This window comes from Tyto alba, unplaced genomic scaffold (assembly GCF_018691265.1).
Source record: "Tyto alba isolate M040663 unplaced genomic scaffold, T.alba_DEE_v4.0 Super-Scaffold_8, whole genome shotgun sequence".
Taxonomy (NCBI): Eukaryota; Metazoa; Chordata; class Aves; order Strigiformes; family Tytonidae; genus Tyto; species Tyto alba.
The window spans coordinates 20,656,780-20,679,853 of NW_024881329.1; the positions used below are offsets into that span (position 1 = coordinate 20,656,780).

Sequence of the window (23,074 nt, forward strand, 5' to 3'; positions counted from 1 at the left end):
GAGCTATGCAGAACATAAAGCTGCTGAGGGAAGCTGGCTTCCTGCCCTTCTACTCATAAGGGATTTTAAAGAAAAGTCCTTTCTTTATTTGATGAATGAGATTAAAATTCATGGCGTCAATGCAGACTCCTTGGAAGAGACTTAAGACTAGAAACCAGGAAGATATGACAAGGTCAAATGCTACGGAGTCTTACATCAAGATACTTCTGGTGAGGAACATTTCACATATCCTGAGCTCAAGAACAAGAGGCAGCATGTCAATCACAATAGGAGCGTGCTACGGAAGAGCTGGAGAACAGCTTCAAGATCCACCCCTCCTCTTGGACTATTTCAATTCTAGATAATTCACCGTCACCATGCTCAGATCAAGTTCCTGAAAGCAACGCCCTAGACTTGTCTGCAGATACTAGTAATCCTAAATGAGAACAAGATAGTCTTCATATTTGAACTTCACTTTCTAGACTAAATATTGCAAGGTTAGCTGAAGAGATCTAATCAGTTTATCTCAGACAATCCCATCATTACCAGACAAGGCAATGAGCCATGTTTCTGACAAGGAAGGTCAAGGGAATATTCCAACCTCTGTCCATTAAGAAGTTGAGTGAGTTTCCAAAAGGAAAAGGACAGGAAGGTTTCTCATGTGCTGTTAGCCTCTGGTACAGCCTGCTCTTCCCTAGCAGCATCTCCCTACAACACAAGAGGAAGAATCAAAACAGTTCCTTGGCTCAAAATGATGTGCAAGTGAAAATACCCCCCAGTTAAGCTGATAAAACTCAAGACCCAAAATGCATAAAGGAATCAAAGTGCAGTTGCAAAAGCCTTCACAGAGAAGACACTAGGTAAGACCAGATGCTAGGTTCTGACATTTTGCATGAACAGTCTGATGAGGACAGCTCTGTGGTGCATCAAGCAGAGCTATGAACCTCAGCAGCACAGGGGCTAGTCACCTTACCCACCCAAGAGAAACTGAAGAGGAGGTGGTGGTGGCAATGATGAAGTCATGAAGTTCAGGATGAGTCTCTGCTTGCTGGGTGAACTTCTCCAGCTCACTGAAAGAATGGCAAACTGAATCAGCAATGAGGCACTGGTGACTGATGATGCTCCTAAATTTCAGTGTTACGCCATGTGATTGAACAGAGGGCAAAGGAGTTTTTCTGACCCAAACACAAGGACCAGAAGATTGTGAATGGTGCTCAGAAGAGCTCACCAGTGAGAGGCAGAGACCTCTTCTTACCTTTGAGTTGGAGGCACGTCCCAAACCAGTAGGTCCGACACCAAAGGCAGGGGCTGCCTGCCACTGCTGAATGTCCTGAAATCCGACTAAGCAATGTGGGTTGACCCTCCTTCCCAGTTCTAGGTGTCAAAGCCTTGCAAGGGAAACTGATCTTCAGAGAATGTTGGAACCCTAAATTCTGAACACAGACACTTTTGCGTTGGTCAGTGACAGACAATCCTGGAAGCCAGACGTTGTCTTAGACTTAAGATGTGGGCTCAGGCAATTTGTGACATTACTACCAAAACTTAAAAAGAAAATGCGATTTTGAGAACAAAGCTTTTTAAGGTCTTACATGGTCTGCAGAAACAAAAGCAGCAAGGATAAATATGATGCTTAAGTAGGAACAGCCTGAAAGTACATGCACTGTTGTGTATGGGTGTACTTCGCCTTCAATACACTTGGCTATAAAGGGTCCTCTGATCTGCAAGAGGATGCCACGAGAGCTCCAGAGGACCAGGGACCAGTTGGAAGACAGCTCAAGAAAAGAAGTGCCTTTAAGAAACATTTTTTTTTTTTTTTTTTTAAAGTTTGGGCCCTGTTGTCCTTAGAAGGTACATCTAAGGACTGTAGTTCCTGGCTACCAAACTGAAAGCGGAGTTCAGTACTCCTCTGCCCACAAGCCAGTGGCACTCCATCTAATTTACGCATTACATTCTCAAAAGAATGTCCACTTATTAAAAACTGAGGTTAAAAATAGTGCACATCGAATGCCCTTAACAACAGCTGCTCTTTAACCAGACGTACTCAGAATTTTACCTCCAAAACAAAAGAACACAAAGCAGATGCTTTGGGATTAGGTCTTTTTGTCCCCAGCAAGCTGAACTACTGCCTTGAGATGGATGCCAACAAGCTGGAGCAAATTCAAAATAAAGCAAGTGAAGCTTGACATGGTATATACACAAGAGGACTCGCTTACGGGTCGTCCATGAAGTCGTAGATCTCCCTCATAGCCACACCTCCCACATTGACAAAAAAGACAAGTCGTAACAGGACCAAGTAGTGTTCTGGTGGCATCCAAAGGACAAACTTCAAGTAAAATGTGTTCAGCTCTGCCAATAAAAACTGAGAAAAAGGACATTTTAATTACATTCAGAAGACTTCACTGAATGAAGTCTGGAAACTCCCTCTCTCCCTGCACGACTCCCCCCATCATTTCTCTAACGCCACAAAGTCCTGCTCTGTGCTCTGCACACCATCATCAGTTGCAATAACGACCAAGAAGAGTTTTTAAAATTTTTCTGTGTGTTGGTAGAGGCATTAAAAAAAACACAACAGAAACCCAGGACAAGCACTGTCTCTAATTTTTAACAAGTTTATTGGGAACTTGAAGTACCTGCAGAACTACCAATAACAAACCCTAAAACCAACAACTTGTCCTCTCACTAGCATTTAAAATCTGACTGAGGGAACCCCAAAATAACAAGAGGCATGAGCAGTACATCCTGGGTTTTTTGTTTGGTTCAGGTTTTTTAGTTATGAAAACATCACTGCCAAAGCCAGCTTAGGAGAATCGGTTATACATTTATAGCAAAATGATCTCAAGTGAGCTGTCCCAGCAACGTGATTAAGCGAGCAAGTAGACCCAACTTTCTCACTTCAAAAGAAATGATAACAAATGGCCTTAAGCATTGTTTAATCCGAAGGAGTGAGCCTGTACCTGAAGCTGCTTATAAACTGTCAGCTGAAGCTAGGCTTTGCTAAAAGAAACATGATTATACCAAATACTAGTATAAATTCAGTGGAATATTTCAGATGCAAAATCTGCTCCAGCACCTAAACCCCAATTTCTCCAGGGTGCAAAGTTGGGAGTATGCACACAGTAACCAGAGAAACACGTATTTTATTTGTGCAGGCACATTTACTTTACTTCTCCCATAAACTATGGGAACCTCAGCACGTCTGCTGGGCTGTGTGAACTTGGCAAATGTTTTATGCAGTGGAAATCAGGTGATGTGAACTTGTATTCCACTGGCTGAGTTTGCAAACAGCCTGGCACTCACTGCTGGCACTGCTGTATGCCGCCTGCTTACTTACAGACAGCACATTGTTCTCAAAGCACACTCAAGTCTGCAATTTGACATCAGCATAAAATGCAATGTTATTAGGAGAGAGAGAGCAAGGGGTGGTGGCTGGCCAAGCTGACTAATGTGTCCCACTCAGCAAACCGTAACAGGGAACTGCACTGGACAGGCCCCAAAATAAACCGGATTTCATATTCTGCATATCTCAAGATGCTTAAAGGTATGCTGTTCTAACAACTGTTAAAAAATACACAGAGTTATATCCTGTACCACAGCAGTAATACAGAAACCAGTTAACGCCCACTGTCTCTGGAATCACTAAAGTGTCACAAGGGGTTTTTTAGTTAAACTTCATGGTTGCTGAATTGAAGTAAATTTGACTTGCTCAGACCAGAGCCAAATGACATCCCATGGACAGCACAAAGGCCAAGGTCCCCCAGCTGACAAGAGGCAGGCGTGGGAAAAAAACATTTAAACTGCCAAGTTTATCCTCCTTATCAGCGTCATGTGCGTGATACTTGCAACTGTGAAACAGAAGTTATGAATTCAAGAGGATGCATTCCCATAATACAGATTCAGCCACCCAGGTGGCTAGATCAAGGAGGCAGACTGTCAATTTGTTGTGACTGCTGGAGAAGCCAACTTTCTTTTTTGTCTAGATGGGGGAGCTACATTACCTGAACTGGTCAAGCTGGATACTGTTAACACCATCACGTACTAAGTATTCAGTGAAACATAAAAAATATAATCTAGGATAACTACTGAAGTCTGTACAAAAATATTATCCGAGACAAAACTGTGCACTTCAGGAGCCATGCTGCTCACAGCTAACATACAGAAGCCAGAGGCTTTGGTTACATCCTCTCCAGCTGTAATGTGATACGTAGCTGCTTAAGATAGAGAGAAACAAGCCACTTTTGTCCAAAGGCAATGTTTTTGGTAGCAGCAGTTACTTGCTGAATTATGTGCAGATCATAGCTTATATTGCTCACACTGCTAATCAACATTGTTCAGCAAGCAAGAACAAATATTTATGCAATGAAACCACAAGAGACATGGAAACAGACACCTTTTCTGCAGGATTCGGAAGCGATCTCTTCTGGCCTCAACTAAAGAAACATCACCAGGTCAGAGTTTCAGCCTAAGTTACCATTGGTACACTTGCCTGACTGCTACAAAACATTAAATCAAATGATAGAGAAAAAACAAGACAGAGAAGTTTCCTTACTACAAAGATTATGCCACAAACTGCTAGCCATCTGCGTAAGCTGGATGCTGGCTTCCACTCAAATTTGACCCAGCTATACGGGGTGAACTGGAAGACAATTCTCTTCATTTTACCCCTGAAAAAAAGCAGAACACATTCTTGCAATGTTAAGAAACAACGCATAAGAGACATCTACTAACATTTCCATTTGAGACACCAATTCATGTATGCAAAACGCCTCCATTTACTCCATAAAAATTACTACTCTAATGAGATTAACATTCTAAGTTAGAGAAGCCTGTTATTTGGCCTATCATTTTAAACTCTAATATACTACACCCCTCGCAGCAAGCAGCTCCTCAGTTCTGCTTTGCTAAGTTAAGACACACTACAGGAAAGAATGGTTCATTACTCGTACAAGACTACAAGGGGTTTATTAAATTTTAAGTTTCAGTGTCCCAATTACTACATGAAGTTCTGATTACTAGGCAATGCATTATTTGCACAAGGACCAAACAGATCCTCACTGTGAATGAAAGAGTATGATCCTGGCTTGGATTCTTGCATCTCCTTTAACAATTTCATTAAGTTCATTTTCACAAGATGCCCTAATTCCTAGACATCGGGCAATGCTCATGACAGGTATATTTTCAACAATTTCATCTGCAAGTTAAATAAATCTCTCATAAACAAGCTTCCACACAGTAGTAAATTACTTAACCCTAACAGAACAACCTTTCAGCTACCAAGATCTCTCACATGGGCCCAAACTTTGCACTGGGCTACTGCTTGTGGAGTTACTTTCTACACCAACTCACTTGTATGTAGGAATGTTCCAAAGTCCTTGCCATTTGTATGTTTTCAAAGAAAGCCAAGACAGAGTCTTCATCCCACAGTAAATTCCTAATCCATTACATAAGATCACATCCATTATCCACTGAAAGGAGAAAAAAAAAAAAAAAAAAAAACACAACACAGTGATGCTGGAGAAGAAACACCAACGCTTGTAAAAGGGAAGATACTCCAGGTACACACACAGGCAAACACTCTCAGTCACAAGGACTGAGCATCCCCAGAAGAGCTGCACAAGCAGGAGGAGATCTCAGCTGCCCAAGCCTACTCAGCTAAAGCAAAAGCGTTCCACAGATGACGTCTGTGGATTCTCTTCCACTGTATTTATTCATTCTACAGAACAGACCTCCTCCTACTTACTAGCAGCTCAACTCCACTCTTAAGTGACAACTGTAGAAACACACTAAAAAAAAATAAATATCTGAGTATGTTCCTACAGACTGGATTTTACTGTACCCCATAACTTAACATACTCTTTAAGCTTCAGACTGCCTCCTAAAGCAATTACTTATCTCCAGGCTCAAGATGTGAAATTAAACAAGTGATTTCTCCCCATGTCTTATTGCCAAGTGTTAATTCTAGAGATGGAGCTCTTGAGCTGTAAAAAAGTTGGTTGTCCTCTGCCTTCAAAGCAGCAGAGCGCAGAGTGTTAATTTCATGAGAAGTTTTTCTGAAGTCAAAATAGCTTTGCTTGATGTCTTTATACATAATGCATTTACTTTTATAAATATAACCATGTAGCAAATCATTACAAGCTTGGCAAAGAGCTTGTACTGTAAGAATAAAACCAAGCTGAAATAGCGTAAGAACCATATCTGTGTGCTCTGAACGTAGATAATTTTGATCACTCTGGTAACCAATTTACATTTCATAGGAAAATGGGAAAAAAAAAAAAAGAAAAAGAAAAACCTGCGACTAAGCTACAGAACTTGTTTTTTCCACAGAGAAACTAGATCACTGTAGTCCCTCCAGTTTGAAAAAATACACACAAGCAGTATTGAAATACAAGAATGACAAGAATGGTTACAGACTATCACTTGCAAAGCCCATGCAGCTTTTCAATATAGCCAAACATTTAGCTTTTAAAACCTTTTTATAAACCACACCACAAATTCTAAACACAGTAATATTTACTTTTTCAGAAAACAGATAAAATAGGTTTGCACAGAAGGAATAGCTGGACACCAATTGCACTGACTCTGATTTTTGTGTTTTTGTTTTTTATTTGGGTTTTTTTGTTTAGTTGGTTGGTTTTTGTTTTTGTTTTTTAAACAGACAAGAAAAGTCACCATGTGAAACTTCATGCACAGTTTTACCTTTATCTTAATTTCAGATTTTATTGTTTGTAGCATCACGAAATATTTGAAAATGTTCAGGTGAAACTTTAGATTCTTTCTCTGGTGTGAAATAAACCAAATCAAATATTTAACCATGTTCAATAGTTTGAAAGCCCAAAAAATTATACAAGCAGTGACAAGCTCATTACACACTCAACACAGAGAAGCACCAGTGCTCCTGAGCTGCAGCAGCCCCACATATATCTTTGGCCACATGCACATGATATAATTTACTTCTCACCACTTCCTACCCCCTCCCTTTAAAAATATATACTTCCATTAAGACAAATATATTATGATCTGTGCAGTACATACGTGATCCCACCAACATTCACTGAAGTTTGGAAGCTGGTGTTCCAGACTGTACTCCAGAAACTCAAACATTACACTGATGATCATACACATCCACCAGTCTCGAATCATCAATGTCTGTATAGAGGGAGAAAAAAAGTCTTTCAAGTATCCACAGCAGTTGCACAACATACTAAAAACCATGACAAAAATGAATACTTGCACACCAGACTGAGATACCACTTACACTAATGCCCTCTGGTAATCTAAATAAAGGAGAACTCCATAAATACTGTAGAGACTGCCCAGATTTACAGTTTTGCAACAGTGTGTGGAAAAATTATGTTTTTTTTCTAATTTCAAAACCAATCACTTAAGGAATATGAGATTAACCCTTCTAGACTCTGAACACAGAGGACACACATGCTGTGCTTTGTTTCCTGGTTATTTCTACAGTTGACTATCTTGCCTCCAGTATTCAGAAAAGGATCTGGAAACTCACTGCAATCTTATTTTTATCATGTGATAGTCTAGTAAAGCCAAATGCTCACAGGCCTCTGAATTTATCAAGTATGTGGCACAATAGACAAGACAGACACTGAAGAGTACAGATGATGACATTAATACCATTACATGAAAGAATAAAGGCAGCAAGACGGGATTCATAAGTAAGTGAGTTAAATTAATGGAATTATTGCGTACTCCACCACCACAGGTAGCATTGTTCTAATGCTGCTCAAAAAAGGCTTTTCAGAGCCTGCTCAATGCAGGCTTGAAAAAAGTCACCTGCACTGAATCTCAGCCCTGACTGTGCTGGGACAACTGGGTCTACTCTCTAACAGCTAGCAGCTTGTTGGGGTGAGCAATAAAGAGCAGCATCATCTTCCACATTCAGCATAAGGATTCAGCTGAGCTGAAGTCCTAGAACATACATATCACCTCAGCCTACTGTCAAAACAAGGGAAAAGATTTGTGGTAACACTTTATTGCATATTTTTAAGTGGGTAAGAGCACAGAGAGCCTGTACATCTAGCCTTCTGTATCCTCAACAGGGTGCCTAGATAGATGATGGCAACCCCAAGTGTGCTAATACTGAATCTGCAAAAGTAAATGTAGCTTAGCATTGACTGCCTCAACCTGAAGATGGAAAAATGTAAGAGTCGCATTATCACAAATTAGTCTTATAACATTTGACTCCAAAGCAAATGGGGAGGCCCACAATAATTTCTGATGAATGACACACATTCATTCTAATACTGCCATTCTGGTGCTTTGAGATATAACTTAAGAGGCAGTTACTCAAACCATACAAAAAAAAAAAAGGGAAAAATCCAAACACATCTCTGTTTATGAAGACAACTCACTCAACTTCCAGCTTTTTATAGAAACATATGTTAACTGACAAAAAAAATTTTTGGAGGCAGTTTCCTTCAAGCTTAGCAGCACAGAAACAAACACCCTGTGGAATATGCTGGGCTCCTCAACTCAGACTGCAGGGTGACAAGATCACAGGTCACTTCAGGCATTTCTGCAGGGACAGTCTCTAATAAAAATGAGGCTTCTTCCAGACCAAGGCAGGTAATAGCTTGATTGAGTGGACTGGCACATTGAACTCTATCCCATTCTAGTTCCTCAGGAACGTGCTACTAACTTCCCTTATGTCTGGTTACCAAGCTCTCACTATTTAGGCATCAGGATGATATTATTTGTAAAAATAAATACAGAATGTAACTGAAATGCTATCTTGATATTTAAGTCTCTAAATGTAATTGTCTTGGATGAAGATGATTCAAGTTTCTCTAAATTTACAATTCTGTATACTAACAGAGCAAGCCACCGACAAGCTGATCTGAAGTGAAAGTCTCCCCATGCCTAGCATACTCATCTTCTGGTTATGGGGAGAAAAAAAACAGACCAAAACAAAACACTCCTAGGAATACATCTGTATTTTTGAAATGGAAAAACAAAACAACAGTTGTAGCTTCTATTTAAAACAGTCTGAGCTTTCTCAGTTTATTATTTATAGTGGTCTTGTAGGTAAAAAAAATACAAACAAGCTCTGCAGGGCAAAATAAAGTTAGTTAGTAAGTTTGCTTAGGTTAAAAAGCGAATATTTAGACCATAGTAATCATCAAAACATGTGCTGAAAGTGTTCTGCCAGAGACAAGCACATCTGGAATTCCTTTCAGAGTTGGTTGATATTGACTAAAACCAAGAATTAAACCACTACCCATTTAATGATTTAAAATCTTGATTTGGATGCCATTGGGAAAAGCCTGCCTTAGCATAATAGTAGTACATCATCATGCTCCTATGTTTGGGTAACAGCAGACTTCCACTGCTGTCTCTGAACACTATTTTCCCTGTAGTCTATATTCAAAGGTCATTCAAGCATTTATCGTGCTATAGGAGCAAAGGTTTTTACTTTTATTGATCTGATCTCAGAATGAATTAAAGTAGAAGCAGGAGCTTGTAAGTGTAATGTTACTTTGGAAAGGAATGAGGTGACCTAACAGGGATACAAAAAAAAAAAAAAAAAAAAAGTCTTTCATGTATTACACACACTTACTCTAGTTCACAGGTGACTGCCTAATATAATTGATCATGAAGATTGGCATCACTAAAACAGAAGCAGTCAAGCTTTAAAAGTAGACTAGTACTGTAGCAGAAATGTAACAGAACACCCATTCTTACTTTCAGGTACCAGCCAAAAAAGTGAGCAGGAACAAATCCATCCAGTTTGTCCTATAAACCAAGAAGAGAGTTTAGGTCACTTTGCACTGCAAACAATAACCCATTCTCAAGGCTTACTTTTTTTTCCAAGAAAAAGGTTCCCGGGCGAACCTCATGAAGTTAACAAGTGCCAGGTCCTGCCCGTGGGTCGGGGCAATCCCCAGCACAAATCCAGGCTGAGCGAGGAGCAGCTGGAGAGCAGCCCCAAGGAGAGGGACTGGGGGTGCTGGTGGGAGGAAAACTGCCTGTGAGCCAGCACCGTGTGCCCACAGCCCAGAACCCACCCGTGCCCTGGGCTGCAGCCAGAGCAGGGGGGGCAGCAGGGCCAGGGAGGGGATTCTCCCCCTCTGCTCCGCTCTGGGGAGACCCCCCTGCAGTGCTGGGGCCAGCTCGGGGGCCCCAAGCATAAGAAGGATGTAAATAATCAGAATTCTTTTGCCCTTGAATTTCAAGTCCTCTGTTTGCCAGATGGTTTCTGGTATTCAGAAAAGTGCAACTTATGGGTTGCTTGGCAACATGCAGCTTGTGCCTTGGGGTGACTGTAAGTGGAAGATTCTTTAAGCACACAAATAAACCCAAACTCCTAGGGGAAAAGGTTTACATCAATAATCTGAGAAACAAGGGTTATTAAACAGTTTACTCTCTCTCCTGGGCAACGTAAATAGGTACAAAGAGACATCTCCATCTGATCAACAGGAAAGGTCAAGAGAATAGAAATAAGGAAGCTAAAGAGAGTCATCCATGAGCTGCCCTCTCATTCAACACTCAAAGGTTCATGACTGCACTTTGAAGAGTTCAATTAAGCAACCTTTTACCAAAAACTAGTCATACTTATTAGCAAGTAACTTTATTTGTTTCTTACCCAGATATTGTGAAATGGATCGGTTTCATTGCCAGGATCATAAATTAGGCAGTTGCCACCGTAGTCTCTTTCTGGCAAAGGAACACCTAAATGTGGATCAATGTACTTCATAAACTGCCTGCCATCTTGTACAGTCTGCGAAAGGAACACAAAACCCATGTTTCCCTCTTATTCCATATTAATGCACACAAAAGTGCAGAGATAATTAAGCTCAACGTTGTATCAACTGGGTGGTTTTTTTTAAAAATCTCCTGCAGAACACTTCTTGAAATACATCCAGACCTCAAAGCATCACACATCATATATACCTGACTTTCTGGGCATCTAATGCTAAATATTAAGGAAAAAAAATAACTATAGAATGAACTTAAGATTTCTTAGAGATGAAAAATCAGAGATCCTTAATTCTGCTTCCTAAGCCACTCCTCTATGCCCCCTTCCTCCCAAAAGCTCAGCACTCTTAACTTGGCACGCAATTCACCCTTTCCCACTGACTTTTTTGCCCTTCCTCTCCCCTCCACGAGCATGGCAAGGATAAAGAAAAAGCAGCCAGTAACTCAGAAAAGGCTCGTTTACCAGCTGCAGCTCCTGTGTAGTGACCCTCTGGTTTCCTAGGATGGGAAAGGTCCAGCAGCACCTTAAACATGCAGCTTGAACAAAATACAGTACATGCAAACAGCAGCAGATGGAGCACACCGATGAGGCACACTGTGAGCAGGATTAGTCGTGCATGTGTGCTCAGCTCACTTCAGCTACAGAAAGTCAAGACCTGCGCTGCATTTCATGGCAGAAAAAACTTAGTGCAGCCTGTTGAACAAACAGTCATTTCAAATAAGGTCCCACTAGCAGCACAGGTGGGAAGCCAGCTTGAAGCAAAAAGCAAGGAAGAAATTATCAAAATATTAGTTACAAACAGCAGCCAAAACTTGAACTAATTTACTAGTAACTCAGACACACACTTGCTGAATAAGTATTTCCCAGTGGAATTGCTCCCTGTTGTGGTCAATGTTTTACAACAGATGCAAAAACATTTATGACGGACCAGTATACAGTAAAAGCAGGGCAAGGTCAAAATTAGTTAACAGCAATAAGAATAAAATTATAGAATAAAACCACTGAAGTCACATTAACTGTAAGACAAGTTTCAACTATGAGCAAGCTTGTATTTGCTTTTAAGGAAATTCAGTCACTTACAGACTCAGCATAATTTTAGCCTTATTTAAACCTGTGCAAAGTAATAATGTATTTTTAGTAAAGAGCTGAGCAACTGCTAGCAAGTGTCCTTAACAACTAAATGGCTGCTACCATAACATACTGCCCCAGGAAAGCAAAGCGATTCCAGGCTTTTCTACAAGAAATCAGAACTACAACAGTACTATCAAAAATGAAGCATATTATTCAGTCTGACTGCAGCTAGTCAGGAGTATCATGTACAAGGATGCCTGGAAAAAAAAAAACAGGGTGACATGAAACAGTAAGAACATAAGAATAAACTGGAACTGAATAAGTATTCCTCAGTGGAGAGGAATAACAACAAAAAAGGCAAGACAGACCTGTTCATGCCTGTGAAAGGGTCAGAACGCCACTCCCTCCCAGCAGGACAGGCAGCCTGAAAGAAACCCTAATGAGATGTAAGGGCCCTGAGTTTACACTGAACCCTCAAGTTATGTCAACGGGACAGAAGCTCACATTGTTGTTTAGTGATCTACTGTGGACACATTCCAGCTGCCCACTGAAACACTGTCAGAAACAATGAGCCAGGCAGGAAAAAAAAAAAAAAGAGACAGAAAAAAAAAAATTAAAAAAAAAAAAAGACAGCTTTGTGTTCTTAAGAGAGCCTGGCACTGACTTTTGTGGAGGCTCCAGGAAGGCCAAGCAGAAGAAGAAATGCTAGAGCCAAAGGAAATCTCTGATTAGCTGAAAAGGGTTTGATCAATATTAAAAACTTGTTTGCAAAGCAAATACCCTACTCCAACAGAAGACAGATCCTGACACCTCTGAATTCCAGCCCCACTTCTTCAAGCTCATTTGACCTTTAGTGGCAAAACATTATTTAAAAAAAAAAAAACATGTTCCTCATCTTTCTCTCATATGATTTTTTTAAAGCTACCTGATGAGTATCTGATGGTACTTACACAACCCTTTTAAAGTACTGAGCACCAAACGTTACTGTCAGCAAGGACTTATCTGAAAATTAACAACTGGGGACTCTAATCGGAATCTAAATCTGAAAAGTAGCCAGCTATCTGACATAACCAGACAGTTACCTCTCATCATTTAATATCCCTATGCTTGCTTATGGTTTCAAATCACGCTGTTGCCTGAGGAGATGACTGCAATAACTGGAGTGAGTAACTGAGGAAAGGATCAGTCTCCTTCAAAATCTCAAGCTCTTTCTTGGCACTCAGACTTGATTTGCAGTGGTATAAGTATACATATAGGAACACAACGACTTTGTTAATAGTGTCAGGTTTACTGCTCTTGCTTATCTCAAAGTATTTTAACTGCTGCATTTCGGAGAAGTCACAGAGGTGTAAGAGGCAGGGGAAAATTCTGTTTACTAAAGGACAAGAATATGGTAAAAAAAATATGGTGCTTTATTTGGAGGTACTGATAGCATGTCTTTCTAGAAAAAGCATAATCCTCAGTTTGCTGCCACTACCCAAGGTTGTGTATGGTTTTGGTTTATTGCAAAAAGTAGTTCAAAGCACTTATCTGAGATGAAAAGTATTTCAAAAGATTAAACAACAGGAATTCACTCCACAGTTTGCAGGATCTGTAGCTGGTATGCAACTTCAGCAAGCCACATCAAGTCCAGCAGATCAGAGACTAAGCATCAGAAGCACCAACTCCCGACCATTTGATCTAAACAAGAATTCTGACTTCCTGTCAACTCATTTAAGAACTCTTCACTGTGGTGTATCACCTAGGCTGAGACTAACTGGAGGTTAGATAACAAGGTGAAGTATTTTCATAAGATTATAATTTTTTCTCAACCTAGAAGTCTCACTAAATAGCACAATGATTCAATTTCACAAAAATGAAGAGCATCTCCTGCAGTCAGCAAGAATCCTAAAGAACACCACAAAGGATTCCGTATCCACATTAAACTGGCATTTATTAACTAGAGGTCTAAGTTACTTACCTGAAAGAGGATAAAGATGAGGAAGAGCTCATACACAACGCTGACACACAGCCAAAACCTCCAGTAAGCTACAGAAACAGACAAATGGGATGTTAGCAACCTTCCATGCAAAAGAGTAGTCAGTTATTCATTTCACTGTAATATAACTAAACATTTCAAGAAGAGCTACTCCCACCAAGAAATTATGACGCCCAGCATTCAAGTAAAGTGTTCACCATCCTTCCTAAAGAGCACAACCAGAAAGGCTCTTTAACTGTGTGCAAATCTGGCAGAACTGCTCAGGCAACAACCTGGATCAGTGAGAATGGACCAGGATCCATAAGAACGCTTCAACCCAATGAACTAAACATTTAAGAATTAGAAGGAATGATACGTGCCACCTGCAATGCTTTCTAGGTGTTTGTGGAAGAGAACTATATCCTTCCTGAACTCAATCAATTTTTCTCTTTCACAATGTCATGTAACCTGAGCTGCCAAACTTTGGTTTTCCCAGCCCTACCATGGGAAATGTGCGTTGCCAACTTCTGCCTACGTACTGCTAAAACAGACAAGACCAAGACTGGCAGCAGGAATCACTGCTTTTACTTTTATAAGCCCACCTTTTCCCCTGAAGACAAGGTTGTTTCCTCAAGAGGCAGAAAGCATTTCAAAATGTCAAAGATATTTTCACTTTTACTAGGAATTAAATAAAAAAAAAAAATGCACCGAAGGTTTAGCAGGTACTAGATGCAAAACCTTGGAGATTATCTGAAACTCTTCATAATAAGAGAAATATCATGCAAAACTCAGCTGCTTCAGTGTCTGCAGTCATTTCTCACACTCCCCAAATGTATGATTCACAGATCTTCTCACACTGAAGCAACACCTGAATCTAAAGGGTACACAAATTAAAGTATTTGTACACTTCCAACTCCATCATTGTCACCTCAGTTCCTCTGAAAGACTCAGTCGTCAGGTAATAGGCTCTCTGAATGTCCTGGGTATAAGCTGTGTGGTCCATAAGCCACATTCTTGCCTTTAATTCAACCTACTCCACCCCAGAGACTGGTTTGGCCTTCGTTCCGTAAAGTGATTTCTGGGCTCTGAAATCTCATACAGCACTTTTGTTAACTCCTATATGAGAGGAAGTTGGTTAATGCAGATCCAGTGTGTGTACAGAGTGCTCCAGCATTTCTTCCTAACCACATCCAAAAATCTGCAGAAGGTAATTCAGCAAAGCTTGACTCAAGTGGATATGTAAATCTCTCAGTAACGTCACACACCAATCACTCTGGAATGATTTTAATAGACTTTCCTTCAGGTGTTTCCTGTTTATACTTTTAAAACAGAGCTGTCCTTCCATGGTTACATCTAGGTGATAATTAGAATTAGACTGGAGCAAAGAGGAATCAAGACAGTCGTTCATATGGTTGAGCAGAGGCAGCAAGCTATACACCTGCACAAACATGGTTTGCCATGAAGTGAAATAACCAAGAACCTTCAGGCCTGATTTGGGCATTTATCTCTATTAACTCCAAGGCAACTTAGGTATTTTCCTGCTTAAAAGCAGGACCATGACATAAATAATGCAAGACCTAAAACTCCTGGCTTGCAAACATACTAGTTGATAAGCCCAGAACCCGAAACCAACTAGTCATGGTGCTGCAGAGCTTCCTGGAGGCTTGTCTGCCCACCAAAACAAAAGTAAATGTTGTCTTTGCCCAATTCAGCCTCAAGTTACAAAAAAAATTAAACCATAAAAAAAAAATCCACATTTTTAAAAGAATTGTCTAACAGCCTGCTTCTGATACCATCATTAAAATAGACTGAAATGTGAGAAGCTGTGAATTTGCAACAAAACTGCTAAATTAATTTCATCAAAATGTCCTACTTTGCACTTCCAGGAAAAAAAAAAAGAGGGGAAAAATAAAAAAGGCAGGTGTAGCCTGGATAACAGGAATTTCAGAGATCTGTAACAGCTTTCACTGGAAATTTGGAACTTTAAGATTTTTACTTAAGTCTATAAGCATAACTGTCATTTCCTAATTATGCAATACAATGAAGTGTCTTGGGGGACAGTCATTAAAAAAACCAAGCAAACCTCTAAACACATGTTATGGGGTGGGTTTGCCCCTCAGTCTCCTCGAGGGAAGGAACAGCAGAGTTCAGCCTACCTTCTCCGTGGTGACACAATAACTCGCGCCTCTCCTGCCGCTGTCCTTACAGAAAGGTTGTAGAAATCATTACTTGCGACTTTTCTCCTTCCTTCAGATTTGATTCACTTTCAAATCCACTGCCCAATTTCACCTGGAAGGACTGCCTGAGAGTGTGTGTGCACACTCTTGTCTTTCTAGAATGCAGCTTGGGAAAAGCAAACCACCCTCCACTGGTCAGAGGGTTATTTGGAAGAGAGGAACCTCTCCCCAGGCCGGCACCACTGTGCTGCTGAGAAATACTTCAGCCTTTTGAATGTGAGTCTGTAGAACAGAAACACAGTGGTGATTTGTTTTAAGGGATTGAAAAAAAAAAAATTGGTTTGTAATTGATAAGGTGTTTTCTATCCTTTCCTATAGTTCTGCATACCTTGAAGAGTAAACATTATGTTCAAGCCAGAAGTCAGAATTAACCTTTCGTTAACACACACCTCCCACAAACACTGAGCACTGTTTCCTTCAAATACCACCTTCAGACTAGGAATCTTAAAAATACCAAGTTTTTTCTGACCTGTAAAGCCTCGTATGACAGATTTTACACTACTCACTGACATAAACATGGCAGACGAGTTCTGAAACAGATGTACCCACAGTTCAGAGAGCAGAAAAATCTAAATCCTTATCTGAGCTTTTCTTCTCTGTATACATCGGGTTCTGGCAATAGATGACTTGCAGCTGCTGAATACACTCAGCAGTACTTCATAATGAAAAAATAAGATCTAGTTATAATCTAGTGTGCTTTCTTCCTGGCTGACATAAGTACTCAAGAGGTTTTGAAGACTACTTTAGATCTGTACATGTACACCAGAAACAAGATGTTTTCAAAGCTGTACAAACATTGTGTTCTCTCTCTTCCTGGACTGGCCCCAGCTTTAGCTATAAAGTTATTTTTGGCATACCTTTAATATTTGTTTTCCTTAAATGCACTTGTCACCATGAACCTCCCTCAAATTAGGACTATCTTCCTGATTAAGTAGGCTTCAGCTGATCATTTACATACCTCATAGTTTAGTGATTGCTGTGCTCAAACACTAACCTGCTCCCATTGCAGGGAGACCTGAGAACACAAGATGAACATTTCACAACGGCGTGCTGCCTGGCTGAGAGCACAACCAGCCACTCACCCTATTTATCAACAGAGGTTTGAGTTTGACCTCTGCCACCTGAAAGGCTAAATGAGTAAACTGAAAAAGTTCTAAGGAAAGCAGACTTGAGGGGGGAGACTAAAAGCAAAACTTGTTGCTTTAGCAAAACCAGCAGTGAGCTGGCATAGCGAGCTGTGTACAAATAAATGAGGTGGATAAACACTGAGTAAGAGGAGTTATTTAAACAGCACAACATTAGGCACAAAAACCAGACAAAAATATAAAACATCTCTGAGCTGGTCATAAATAGGTACACACATGCCGAGTAACAGGGCTCCAAAAATGGCCCGACAGAAGCAGAGCATGAAACCCAGCTACTTTTAAGATACAGCTTGAAGAGTCTATGTAACAGATCTGATGTGGCTGTAGGTGATCGCAGTGACCTGCCTGGCCCAAAGGCTTCCTTCGGCCCTATAAATGGAAGCAGCGCACAGCAGCGGCCTGCGCTGCCAGTTCCTTTGAGATGAGATCTTCCTCCCGGAACAGCACCGCGAAGCTGAGGTCAGAGCCTCGGCTGCCTGATGGGAACCTCCTGATAACGTCCCTGTAACGGGAGAGCTGGCGCCGAGCCTCTCAGGGCTGCAGGGCCCTGCCCTCCACGAGAGCCAGCCTTCCTTCCGAGGCACAGAGAGAGGCTGCTGCTCTCCTTTCCACAGGCACCCAGGGGGGCTGCCATGACTGCAGAAGTATCCGCTATCCTAGCAAACTGCTACAGCCCCCGAAAACCACGCTTCAGAAGATCACCCCACCAAACAAGCTAGAGGAAGAGTGAAGTTAAGGCAAAAGACCACATGAATGCACTCAGTATTGAAGTGACTGAATACGTGGGTGCTTCTTCAATCACCCTGTTCATGGGCAATGTCATTCTGCTGAAAGATACTCAGCTTCAGCCCAGTAACTGCTGTTTCTGAGACAGAGCACACCAGGGTGGTAGATCCAGAGGAAAAAAAAAAAAAAAAAAAAAGAAATCCTATGCTACATGCAGATTGGAAGCACAGAAGGATCACTATGCTGTTTGGAGGCTGGCTGGAAGCCAGGAGGCTATGTGATAAGTGTGCAGTATCAATGAAACTATATTATTATTTAAATTGCAACTTACCTTCTCCATAATAACACAAATATTTACGTTCACCATAAGCTATGCATTTTATCAGAAATATTTGAGTGACTTAAGCAACATAAATTACCTGGATGAGGTCTTGAAAATGGTCCATCTTTAGCTTGTGTAACTCCAAAACATAAGAAAACCAAAATACTGGCAACGATACCTCTGAAAGTGAAAACCAGAACAAACTGTTTATATTGCTTCATCTTCCTAATGAAATTGTACATTATATTCTCTGAAGAAATAAAGACCAGACATTTTTTGCATAACTAATAAACACGTCAATCATCAATAGATGCCATTTGGAGATTATATTTCAGGGAAACAGGTATAAATTCCTGTACTTTTAAGCGTAGCTTCATGACAGACTGTCTCAAACCCCAAAGTCTACCCATCCATCCTTCTCCCTCCCCACTAACCGCACGCTGCCACTGTGCTGCCGTTGACTTGCACCCAGCCAGACAGGCCAGGAGCCTGACCTGGCTGAGAACTCATCCAGCAAAAACAAAACAAATCCACAGTTCCTTGACCCTCACGATGACCCTTAGCTGCAGATGGGCACGAGCTGCACCATAAATCAAACACTTCCCTATGTCTTTGGGAAGCTTCTATGCTCACTTTGTCAAAAAGACACTTAAAATTTAGCAGCTGGTAAGCTCTCAAGTTAGAGATCTTCTCATTGCTCCAGTAAAAATTCAGTGAAATTTTAAAATGAACTGTTGAATTTGTCACTACTCCAAAACATTAATCAACTAAAGATAATGAGGACCTTGTAAGACCGAACCAGTACTGGTGCTATTTCAAAATCTGGAACTCTAATATAGAGCCTAACAGAATGTAACAGAAACATTAAAGAAAAATAATTATTATCAGACCACGAGCCCAAGTATACTGAAGTCCCACAACACCTCATCCCAAGACCCTAAGCCCAGACCTGCGGAGTTTTCTCTCATGCTCAGCAAGGTAAGACCTAAATAAGGACTGCCACAGCCTGCCTTCCAGGAGGCAGCATCTCTGAACGCTACCAGAATGAGATGGTGCAAGGACTGACCTGGCTGAAAACCAACCGAGGAAATAACCAGCTCTCATTCAGTGGGCTCAGCTCACCACTCCCCCGAGGAAGGGACACGGCAGCCCCCAGTTAAGGCCCAACCACCAGCTTAAGCCAGTGTGGAACTGAACCCTTAAGGGCAGCCAGAAGGCTCCAGGAGGAGACCCTTACTGATTAAACAGCAAACTAAGCAAGCCACATGAAAGGTCCAGTATTTGAAACCCACTAATTGCATGCAGTATGTTTTTCAATAAAGTTTTCCTTTGCAAGTAAAAGAAAAATTAGAAAATGCAAGTACTTGTGTTTGAACGCCTGACCCTTACCATCAGGAGCATCACTCCTTCAGTATGCAAAACAAACCTGAAGAGACTGAGATGCGAGGTAGGTGGGTGAGGTCTGGCATTTCATTTCAAATTACCTAACATCAACTTAAAATTCTTCTGAGATTTTAAGTAATTGAGGTTTTGAACATCTCACATGCACAAAATGGCATTTCTTTTTCAGGGGTCACACCTCTTTTTTCAAGAGGACAAGGCCCCATGGTCTGTACTTGGGCATATTCCCTTAGTCTTAATGGATGAAACAATATAAAGAATCCAAAAATGCTCTTTTTTCTACATCTTAACTCCTAATAAATCTTTCACACTTTTGCATATTACCCGCACAAGACGTAGCTGAAGAGACAGGTAATTGGGAAATACCTCACTACACTGCAGGGTAAGTGTAGGCCATGTTAGTAGTAAATGATGCAACCCCTGACTAAATAAAATGGCTCTGTTTGCAGGAGCCAGAGAAAATACCCAATAATTTTGCTTTTATTGAGAAAATGTTACATACCAAAAGTAACAGTAGACTATTCATACTGTAAACATTCTAAAAATTTCTTTCAAAATTGACAATAAAAGGATTCATGAAAACTATTTTGTAACATTCACCTGAGTAGAAAAAGTTTGTGCTTCCTGAATATAAAAATGGGGTTTACTTAACAAATGTAACTCAGTTATTTCACTTTCTTAAGATATTGGGAAGCACAAGAAAATTAACTACTGAATGAAACAGCAGATAGATCATCATAATTTTCAAAGATGCTAAAAAAATTTTCAGCTGATCTCAAATAATGAGAATATTCTGCATTTTGAGACACTATTAGGAAATACCAGGACTACAAATTTACATTTACAGAGAACAGTCCACATTCTGTATCATGTAACAATACAGGTTTCTTTGTTCACTATCATTATGCTCAGCCATGAACCAAGATGTCCAAGATCATCATTTTAGGCCTTGTGAGAGCAATTTTCCTAAAGCTGAAGATGATCTGAACCTAAATCACCACAGGAATTTACAGTTATGTTCCTTTTTCTAAAATCCACTCACAGCCAAACAACAGATGAAGCAGCTGTGCTGAAAATAAGCTGGAGTTTCAGCTATATTATTTTTACTTCAAATTCACCGTGGGAAGTTTTGAAGAAAATCACAAATTTGCATAATGACCATGCCAGCTCCATTATATTTTTTTCTTCCTGTGGTAACTAAATTTCTCCCCTTAACATCATCATACTGCCTCCTTACGAAGCTTTCAAAGCTTAACCAGCAGCTTGGCCTGCTGGCTTACCATGGTTTGAGGTAAGAACTTCAGGATTTGAGGGGAGTTCTTCAAACTATCCCTACAGGCAGTCTGGATGGACATGGCTAATGTACGTTCTTGAGCTAATGTACTGTCTTGAGTAGCAGATCAGGAAGACACTAAACAGCAAAGCGCGCCTACAAAAATAATTTTAGCACTTAACCAAATAAGAAAGGGAGAACAGGATAACAGTTTCATTAGGACAAACAAGCTATTGTTTGTGTTATTTGAAGAGTTGATTCAGAGACACGAGACAATGAAGCTTGTCTTTGAGTATCTGGATATCATCCTTCACTCTAGGCTTTTAAGGAGACATTCCCTGTCCCTTCTCTGGCTGTATCTACAGTGCCCTGACTGGTACAATCCCCTCAGTGGTACCACACGCTGAAGAACCGGTGGACGGTTGGATGGAGGTCTATCCTCCTTGTTATCTTGCTTTCCCTATGGGTGTTCAGCAACAGGAACTGGAGATCATCAACTTGCACATGCACATACACCTAGATTTGTTACCATGGCTGAGCAGTCATCAGTTATTGCCAAAAACTAGTGTAGAAAGGCATCTTAGAGAGCCTGTTTCATGGCTTGAAATTCAGTGTACAACCCTGATACATGCAGGATTTTTTAAAAACTGAATGTGTTTCACTTTTTTTCCCAAGGACACCTGCTCAGCATTCAAAGTATCTGAAAGATGTGGATTTCTTCCACAGCCACTGTATGCAAAGGAGGTCACTGAATATTTATTTAGCTACCCTCAGAGCTGGAGCTCAGTCCTGCCAGCGATAGACTATTTCAAAGCTGCTCTGAATGCTGTAGGAACTACATGAATAAAAAGTCTCATTGATCCAATGGGCTTTGCAATGTAGCATCTCTTTGGCTAACAGTAAATTTACAACTGTCTTTACAACAGAGGCAATCTGATCACATATATCACATGATCACATCAACATCTGTGTGTATAATCCTAATGAACTTTGACTAGATTTACACATAAAACATTCTTATACATCTTAAAAAAATAAATTCTTCCCTTAATTAGCCTAACGTGTTACAGAAAGGAAAACAGCACTCAAATGTCAGCATATAAACAGATGCAAATATAAATCTTAGCTATAGATACTGCACCTCACGATCTTATAGGTTCATGCTCTAATTTCTTTTTTGTCCATTATTTCTCCTGATGACTTACTGCATTAATCCAGCCGCTCACCCTGCCCTCAGCTGCTTCTCTAAGTGACTGGATGAAGCACTTTTATAGGAGAGAAGATGGGAGCCTCAGATGACTTCCTATTGCTTTAGCTAACCCAGGAAACACAGCAACAGCAGCTAGCACAGCAATTTGTGTACTCTGCTTCAGTTTAATGTTCTGCTCTAAGCACCTAATGCAGTTCACAGGCACTGTGGCAGCTGTCAGCTAGAGCCTGAAAACAAAGGAGGTTTAAGTGTCTGCAAGCATGTATTCAGTTAGCACCTAAGCACCGAAACACTGCTCCACTGTCATTGTGCAGTAGTTGGAAATAAAAAAGCATGACAGCTAGAGACACTGCTCATTGGTAATAAAACTACTTCTGTTCATTAAGCAGGCAAGTGTTCCCATGAAACATGTGCACACAGTGACAGCCTCACGCAGGCCAAGATTTTAGATCAAAATACACAACAGCTCTATATTAGGACTGAAAAAGATCGCAGGATAGGATAAAGTATTTTAAGCTATGGAAGCTAAAATTAAAAAAAAAAAGTGAAAATTTGGGCTATGGATATACTTATGCATATTGTGACCATCTTACTCCTGCTCTGAAATGCCTCTTTTTGTTCAAATAGACTCTTAAAAGACCCACATAAAATTGGTCAGGAACAGTGAGAGATGAGAGTGTGGCAGGCACACAGATCATGAAGAATGTAAGAACAAATGGCTGGGACATGAATTGAGCTGGAATGCTTCATGCTTTATGGTGCTAACCTTGGCATAGGACTTACCTCAAAGACCTTTGAAAAGAGATTTAATTGAGACCAGGTGGGAGTTCACTGAAAATTGACTCAGCACAAGGGGTGTGCTGAACAACACAGACACTTCCATCCGCTCCGTAAACTGGGGCCAAGGCAGTAGAGGTAAAGCCTAGGGAAGGCCCACAGGACTGGCGTGTTATGTCTGCACTGATCTCTAGCTTGGAAAAAGTAACAATTTGGCTGAGTTAACTTGAACCTCAGAATTTGCCACGTAGCTTGAATGACT

At 40.6% G+C, this 23,074-nt stretch overlaps 1 protein-coding gene across 4 annotated transcripts in view; it reads right to left on the minus strand.

Annotated features, from left to right (window-relative positions):
* The window catches only part of PTDSS2 (phosphatidylserine synthase 2), a 41,064-nt gene that overhangs the window by 6,466 nt on the left and 11,524 nt on the right, over window positions 1–23,074 (minus strand). For all 4 annotated transcript variants that reach the window (XM_042785316.1, XM_009973607.3, XM_032993105.2 and 1 more), the window contains exons 3-10: window positions 18,249–18,331; window positions 13,725–13,792; window positions 10,580–10,714; window positions 9,679–9,729; window positions 7,009–7,122; window positions 5,323–5,441; window positions 4,526–4,640; window positions 2,193–2,338 (exon numbers count right to left, since the gene is read on the minus strand). In XM_042785316.1, coding sequence (XP_042641250.1) covers window positions 2,193–2,338; window positions 4,526–4,640; window positions 5,323–5,441; window positions 7,009–7,122; window positions 9,679–9,729; window positions 10,580–10,714; window positions 13,725–13,792; window positions 18,249–18,331 — 831 coding nt within the window. The remainder of the gene's footprint in view (window positions 1–2,192; window positions 2,339–4,525; window positions 4,641–5,322; window positions 5,442–7,008; window positions 7,123–9,678; window positions 9,730–10,579; window positions 10,715–13,724; window positions 13,793–18,248; window positions 18,332–23,074) is intronic.